The sequence below is a fragment of the Microtus ochrogaster genome, chromosome 7 (genome assembly GCF_000317375.1).
Source record: "Microtus ochrogaster isolate Prairie Vole_2 chromosome 7, MicOch1.0, whole genome shotgun sequence".
NCBI classification, from domain to species: domain Eukaryota; kingdom Metazoa; phylum Chordata; class Mammalia; order Rodentia; family Cricetidae; genus Microtus; species Microtus ochrogaster.
Genome location: NC_022014.1, coordinates 37,498,114 through 37,506,647, shown reverse-complemented (window position 1 = coordinate 37,506,647; position 8,534 = coordinate 37,498,114). Strand labels below are relative to the sequence as shown.

The 8,534-nt window shown below is 44.6% G+C and overlaps 1 protein-coding gene across 1 annotated transcript in view; it reads right to left on the bottom strand.

Annotated features, from left to right (window-relative positions):
• Usp22 (ubiquitin specific peptidase 22) overlaps nucleotides 1-8,534 on the bottom strand; it is a 24,875-nt gene that overhangs the window by 12,048 nt on the left and 4,293 nt on the right. Inside the window, exons 2-4 of the mRNA XM_005349923.3 lie at nucleotides 6,865-6,997; nucleotides 5,235-5,348; nucleotides 521-622 (exon numbers count right to left, since the gene is read on the bottom strand). Coding sequence (XP_005349980.1) covers nucleotides 521-622; nucleotides 5,235-5,348; nucleotides 6,865-6,997 — 349 coding nt within the window. The remainder of the gene's footprint in view (nucleotides 1-520; nucleotides 623-5,234; nucleotides 5,349-6,864; nucleotides 6,998-8,534) is intronic.

The window sequence follows — 8,534 nt, the reverse complement described above, 5'->3', positions numbered from 1 at the left end:
TCGAACTCACAGAGATCCGCCTGCCTCTGCCTCCCGAGTGCTGGGATTAAAGGCGTGCGCCACCATCGCCCGGCTCAAAATGCTTTTCAAACAAGCTCTAAAATATACTTCCTCCTTTTTAGAAGAAGTGGCTATTAGCGGGGGTGGTGATGCACACCTTTAATCCCAGCACTAGGGAGGCAGAAGCAGTTGGATCTCTGAGTTTGAGGCTAACCTGGCCTACACAGAGAAACCCTGTCTCAAAAAAACAAAAAAAGAACAACCTCACTTACTTGCATTATCAACTCTCCATGAAGAGCAGCTTTGATCAGAAGACATGCAAATGCCTTCATACATGCAGATGCCAAGGAACTGGGAGGGGTCGTCTCCACTCATTCCTCTGCATCCCACATCTACAAGACCCCTGAAGACTAGGCGCTTAAGAGCTGAGTGCTGAACAAATCCAGGAAGGCCACTAAGGCATGGCCTGGGAAGAATGCAAGGCTTTCTACCTATCTGACACCTGTATGCCCCCACCCACCTATGGTACAGTTGGAGGTGATCTTCCGCCTCTTTGGGTTGTGCTTCAGCAGTTCCAGTTCCCGCTTGGTTGGTTCCCAAGTTGAAAACTTCTCTCCAACACCTAAGCAGATGGAAAACAGTCTCAGGCAATGGTATTTAAGTTCTCTTGTAAATAACAGTTGTAAGGCTGCATTTTGGAGAAGGGACCCTTCTTCTAACACCCGCTGTGCTGAGAGGTACCAGATTACCTCACGAGTCTCCCTCAGCGAGTGTCTATTAATACGCCATGTTTATTGAGTTAAGGAAAGAAACACGACCCATCAAACTGCCAGACACTAATGTTTCTCAAATGCTTTGGATCCAGAGATAGTACATCAGCTACAATAGGGCAACCTAGTAACTCACAAAGGATCTTTCCGGAAATGAGACTAACAGACAATAAGTACTTTAAGTCTGAGGTGCAGCTTAGTGGGAGAGCATTTACCTACCAATGTGTGGCCCATATTTGATCCCCAGAATTGCCTAAGAAAAAGAAAATGTGGTTTTTTTTTTTTTTTTTTTGTCAGCTGAGTTATGTTGCCTTGGTTGGCCGGGAACTTGCTATGTAGACTGGCTGGCCTCAAACTCAAAGATCAGTCTGCTCATCTCCCAAGTGCCAGAAATCATACGCCACAGCCTGCTGAAAATGCACTGTGACCTACTTGCTGGTGATAGTACTGAAGACTGGAACCCACGACAATGGTACCCGAAAGGTAATGCAGAGCACACTTGGCGCACACCCCACTCAGAAGGACCTGTCCTAAACAACTTTCAATTTCTAACTCAGTAACCATCGCTTGCCCAGATGGCCCTAGCACATGAATGTCAACTAATAGTTCAAGTGTTCTGCACAAAGAAATACTATGTCCCCACATAATGGTGATATGAATTGTTTTGTGGGAACAGAAACAACTGGCTAAAAAACCACGAAACCCTGGAGTCCTGAGAGCACCTGTTTCTACCTTCTTTGTCTCTTTGTCAACCTGACACAGCTAGGATCATTTGGGAGGGGAGGGCCTCAACTGAAGAGCTGCTTCCATCAAACTGGCCTGCAGGGAGTGCTACCCCTGGGCAGGTGGTCCTAGGGTACAAAAGGAAGATAGCTGTATGAACCATGAGAACCAAAGCAGTACACAGCTTTCCTCCATGGTCTCTGCTTCAGTTTCTGCCCTGACTTCCCTCAGTGAAGGACTGTGACTTGGAAGGGTATAAAATGTTCTGGGTCAGTGTTTTATTGACAGCGATAGAAGGCAAACGGGGAAGTTTAAAAACAAGAGACCAGCCTGGTCTACAGAGCTAGTGCCAGGACAGGCTTCAAAGCCACAGAGAAACCCTGTCTCGAAAAAAAAAAAAAACAAAAAAAACCAAACAAACAAACAAAAAAAAAACCCAGTCATGTCAGGGTTGTGGTCTACTTCCCCAGCACACACCAATGATGCTGACACATGAGAGACATGTTGTTTACTGGTTAAGAGGGACGCAAACCCAGCATTGTTAATGCAAACAACTGTGAGCTTCTCTGGAAACTGGGGGAAATCAGGTGTGCTGATAGTCTTATGTCAACTGGACACACAAACTAGAGTTAGCTGAGAGGAGGAAGACTCTATTTAGAAAAGGCCTCCATAAGATTTGGCTATAAGGCATTTTCTTAACTAGTGATTGGTGCCATCCCTAGGCTGGTGGTCCAGGGTTCTGTAAGAAAGCTGGCTAAGCAAACCATGTAGAGCAAGCCAGTAAGAAGCACTCCTTCCATGGCCTGCTGGCCTGCATAGCTCCTGCCTCCAGGATCCTCCCATGACTTCCTGTCCTGACTTCCATTGTAGATGAGCAACAACTTCGAAGTCTAAGTCAAATAAACCCTTTTCTCCCCAATTTGCTTTTTGGTCATGGTGTCTTGTCACAGAAATAGAAACTCTAAGACACCAGGTAAACCCAGAAATAATAAAGAACAAAGCTGCATAGCACTGCTGCACCTGTGACTAAGGGTGTGACACGAAACCCATGTAAGGCAGACAGAAACATGAAACTGGTACGCCAGAGCCACCACTCCACTCTCCATGCTCAATCAGGGAAATGGTGCCTTTCCTACAAGGAACTGGTTGGTATGCTACTTCTGATATTATTTCAGACAGAACATCTTCCAGAATACTTTAGGGCTGAGAGTAAATCATTGGTCAGGGATCTCTGCAGGCAGAATCATTCGGTCTGGATGAGGTAGGCGGAGATACTGATTTGGTAAAGGTTAGACTAAGCCAGGTTCTCAAATGTGCCCTCAGAGTGAGTTTTGCCTTCTTTTTTAAGGTGGTATTTTTATTTATTTATTTATTCATTTATTTATTTATTTATTTATTAAAGATTTCTGTCTCTTCCCCGCCACCGCCTCCCATTTCCCTCCCCCAAAAGAGCAATTAGGGTTCCCTGACCTGTGGGAAGTCCAAGGACCTCCATCCAGGTCTAGTAAGGTAAGCATCCAAACTGCCTAGGCTTCCACAAAGCCAGTACGTGCAATAGGATCAAAAACCCATTGCCATTGTTCTTGAGTTCTCCGTACTTCTTTCTGACCCAGGCAGCGCCCCTTAGGAGTCACAACCACAGGGGCACTGGGGTACGTGGCCAGACTGATGCCACTGAGAATGAAGGACAGAGCTGCTGGAGGCCAGATGTCTATCTGGACAAGCGCAGCACTGCCGGGCTCGCCTTTGCTCCTTGTGTCTCACTGTCCCACCAACTTCTACCCTCACTGTGACTGACCTCCTGTGTTATAGAGAGAAAACGTGCAAGGCCTCTAATCATTATTAAACTCATTTCACTTAGTGGCTAAAGTGATTGTTATGTAAGCACGACATCCCAAATTAGGATTCCTGGCAACCATGTAAAAGCCAGAAGAACAGCATGCACCTGTAACACCAGTGCTGGGGGGGAGGGGGGATCAGTCCAATCTTGGGGGCTTACTGATAAAATGGTCTCTTTGAAACGATGAGTTCCCGGTTCAGTAAGAGACCCTGACTCTAAACATAAGATGGAGATCAACAGAACACCTGATGTTGACCACTACACACTGGTACCAACACAAACACAATTTAAACTCCTTTCCTTATACATTTTCACTAGGGGTTTCTTTTACAGGCGTACTGTGTACATAGTTGTTAACTATGCGATTTTATTAAGGCTGCAGTGTGTATAAAAATCATGGAGGTAGCAGGACGGTAGTGGCACACACCTTTAATCCACGGGAGGCAGAGGCAGGTGAATCTTTGTGAGTTTGAGGCCCGCCTTGTCTACAAATCAAGTTCTGGGACAGTCAGGGCTGCTATACAAAAAAACCTTGTCTCAAAAAACCAAGGGGTGGGGGTGGGGGTTCATGGAGACAGTATTTGCTAAAGATCTTTGTGTAATACTTATTATAATATAAAACTTCTTTTTCATGATGGGCTAATAGAAGACACCAACCTCTACAAACAGAAACATTTAGGAACTGGGCAGCTTCCCTATAGGTAACAAACCCAGGGATTATCTTACTATATGTCTTACTACACTAAACTTTACCAAAAAGAGACGTAACATCTTACATTTAAGGAGTAACTATTACCATATGTTTCGTTGAGCACTTAAGTTTCAATGCATAAAATGTAAATTTAGGACATAAGAGCTACAAGACTGACATTGTGTTAGGGGGACTTCTGCATGGTTTCTGGGCTTTACTTACCTGGAATACACACATTTTGTGAATGCTGAGACAGGCTGCTTTTGACACACACACACACATAAAATATGTGTGTGTTATTTGTTAAATAGAGAACAAAATTTCTAACGGTATTGTATCTAAGATGCATCTAACTCCACTGTAAAAGAAACTCTTATCATTATATCATTTAGGCACAGGCATTGTGGTGTTTTGAAAGAAAACAGTCCCCAAACAGAATAGTACTATTAGGAGGTGTGTTCTTGTTAGAGTAGGTGTGGTCTTGGAGGAAGCGTGTTACTGTGGAGGTGGGCTTTGAGGGTCCATATACACTCAAGCCACGCCCAGACAGACAGATCACTTCCTGTTGCCCATGCAAAAAGTAGAATTCTCAGTTACCTCTCCAGTACATCTAACTGACACAGCCATGTCCTGCCATGATAATGGATTGAACTTGTGTAAGCAAGTCACTACAGTTAAAATGTTTTCCTCCTCTTCTCAGCAATAGAAACCCTAACTAAGAAAGACAAATTTCAACAGTTTTTGCTTCCTCATATATATATAACGCTGGGGTTCAAACCCTAGGCCTTGTATATGTTAGGAAATGGCTCCACTACTGAGCCAGACACCTGGCCCAATAGTTAGGAATTCCCACACCAGTCCAGCAAGAGGCAATACAACATCCCAACTTGCCAGGGTTGAGAACGGAGTAAGAAAAGGAAGGGATTGTAATGTCTAACAGACCTTCTGTGGGAAGGATGGACACAGCCTGGGGTATTGTGGTGGAACACCCATCCATCCTTCCAAAGGACCAATAACCCATCTCAGCTCATCCATCCTCCCTAAGGACCAATAACCCATCTCATGGTTTCTGCATTACCTTCATCAATTCTGTGAGCTATGTGACTGCCAAAGGAAAAGTAGGACTTGTTTTTTCTCTCCTACCCAGCCCAAGCCAGCTCCCTTGACCATTTTTTGGTCACCTAACCTTCTTTAAGCACCATGAACGCACCTTGCATCTTCCAAGCCTTGCGTTGCTCCTCTTTGGCAATGATTTCTATGTCCTTGTCATAGATGTAGTCCTGACACAAGAAGCAGTATATACCTCCATACATCAGGTCAATAGCTGCAGAAAGGTGGGAAGAGAACAAAATTAAATCCAGTATGTCAAGGTAGTGCTGCAGGCAGCTGAACACTAGCTGCCCAGAGCATCTTTCTTTGTGAGCTGCAGGAGTTCCAACTGCAAGGGTTCATCCAGGGTGGATGAAGTATGTCTGCTAACCCCAGGGCCAAGCGAGAACGGGAGGCACATACCTGTGCCTCGTAAAGTACTGATTCAAGGATCAGGATGCTTTGCTTCAGCTGTGCAAGCACAAAATTCAAAACTAGGGCAAAAGTTCAGAGAATTTATTTTAGGCCCACAAGGATTCTCAGTGACCTGTCTGTCTAGGGAATGAGACTTTGCTACATCCTCAATGGCTGGCAATCTTGTAAGGGACACTAAGAGCTATTTACTGTTGTCCCTTGACTGAGTCCTTTTTCTCCAGGGACAGGTATAACAGGTTCCACTCAAAAATCCTTGACTTCATAGCACAGACACCAAACTTATCAAGGTATCTGTCCCAACTGCTACTTTAAACTAGAAACTATTTCTTTTCTTTTTTTTTTAAATTTTTATTTTATGTGCATTGGTGTTTTGCTAAGGGTGTTGGGTCTTCTGGAGCTGGACTTTCAGACAGTTATGAACTGTCATGTGGGTGCTGGGAATTGAACCCGGGTCCTCTGGAAGAACAGTCAATGATTTTAAACCCTGAGCCATCTCTCCAGCCCTAGAAACTATTTCAAGAGAAATGAAAATAAAAGCCCATCGAGTGTGGTGGTGCACACCTTTAGTCCTGGCACTCAGGAGGCAGAGGTGGGTGGATCTCTTTGAGTTAGAGGCCATCCTGGTCTAAAATCAAGTTCCACGACAGCCAGAAATCCTGTCTCAAGAAGAAAAAAAGAAAAACCTATCACACTAAAACTTAGGGACTTGGGAGGAGGACACAGGGCTAAGATTGAAACTGGTGGCTGTACGTGCTTACATCACCCACCACCAAGCCAGGTGTGATGATGCATGCCTAGAATCCTAGTACGTTGAAGACTAACAAAAGAGGATCCCATGTCTGAGGCCATCTTGGACTATGTAACAAGACTATTTAAAAGAACAAAGCAAATGCTGGACGTGGTAGACATAACCTATAATGCCAGCCTCGGGGAGGTGGAAGCAAGAGTATCAGAAGTTCAGTTTAAGGTTATCTTTGGCCACATGGCAACTTCACAGCATGAGACAGCCAGCAATAACACACACTAACAAATACACAAGCACACACGCATGTACAACTACTTCACATATACATGCATAATTACTTCATATACTTGATGTCATATAATGCCCAGCTAGCCTTTCAGGAACCTGCACTACTGGAAACAAGAAAACTCTCAAACTATAACACCAGTTTAAAAGGCCTCAAACAAATGCCAACGCCCACTTGAGAGCTCAGTTTCACAAGGACTCTTTCATCCCATTGGGCTTTTTGGAAAGGTAACATGCTACCAGAGCTGATGCCTACTCCAGCTCCCACTGCAGGAGGGTGCCTTACCCAGGTTGTGCCGCTTAGACTTTGCATGGTCATGGATGTGTTTCTTGGTGAAACAGCCAAAGAAGACACAGTAGAGGCAGGAGTGCAGCCGGTTCAGGTGGATGCCGCAGACATGGCAGACGCAGGACTTTGCCTGAAATTCAGAGGAGTTATGAGCAGTATGAATGCAACAGGAATTCAAGAGGAAACATGGAGTCCAAGTCAGAGGATCACGATTTGGGCACTGGTGGGAGGGAGTACAGGAGCTTTCTTCCGAGTCTTTACACTTGAACACAGCATTCCATTCTTTCTGTCTTCCCAAAGCACTTAGTTTAGCTCAAAAACAAATCAACAAGAGAACAGCTATGGTGATGACATCATTTTCTCACACCCAGCACTGAATAGTGCCCCAGGCGAGTTCACCTGAGCTCCAGGCAGAAGCTCATACCCAGCCATCGTTAGCCCAGGTTATCAGTTTGAAGCTTAAGAATCAAGGTCCCAAAACCAATGTACAATGAGTTTAAAAGAAGAACTACAGAAAACAGACACAAATCAAAGCAATACACAAAGGAAATAAAAAGGAAAATCCACTAAGAATCAGACCACAGAAACCCAGCAACGCAATCACAGCAAGTATGGAGGCAGCAGTAGACAAGTCTACATACTCACACCACCCAAGAATGTGCCAGTCTGCAGCACTGCGGGCTGGATGGGAGGAGGAAGGGCCAGAGTTAATATGCTCACTGGGCAACCAAGGCATGATCTGACATATATATGAACAGTAAGAATGAACTACTTAAACCTGATAAAGAACAAAAGGCATCCAAATCCATACTAAAATTACTACTATACAAGCACACATACTAGCTCTCCTGAAGTCTTCTTCCTAGTAGAGTTCCATATAACTGTAGTGGGAAAGACGAAACAAAGCCTATTTTCTATAATCATCACAGTAACAACTGACTTAAATGGAATCATTCATGGACACTAGGATCACCAGATAAAACTATCAATGGCACTCAAAATTGCAAAAATAGACCAATTACCTACCAAGTCAATGAAGAGATAAATAGTGCTACCACCCTGTACCAAAGACATGCCGATGTGGGCGTGGGCAGGACCACAGGCTATGACACACACAGTACAAGTCAACTGTGCAGACTTCGGCTGGAGAGACAGGGAGTAGATACAATGTGCCGAAATCTGGTGAGGTGGGCAGACTGCATAGTACTGAACACTCCAACTCATACTCCACTGCTCCTTCAGTGACGGAAGCTGGCACACTCTAAGTGGCGTGGTTGTACAGAGTTGTTCAACTGCTCTGTAAGTGCTGGGCTTGGACTGAGTTTCTGGTTTTGCTAAACTTGTGCATAGGTTTGGATCCAGAGTGCACAGAAGATCTACCTGTTGAACATCTGGTCCCAGTCACTTTTCACTGGAGGTTAGCTCAGGGAGTTGTGCTAACTGAAGGCAATGCAAGTTAGTATTTAAGTATGGACTTTGCATGAGATGAGATAGTTATATTCTCATGTTATTCGTGGACAGTGTTCATTATTATGTCATAAGACTACATTTTCAGGGGCTGGAGAGATGGCTCAGTGGTTAAGAGCATTGCCTGCTCTTCCAAAGGTCCTGAGTTCAATTCCCGGCAACCACATGGTGGCTCAAAACCATCTGTAATGAGGTCTGGT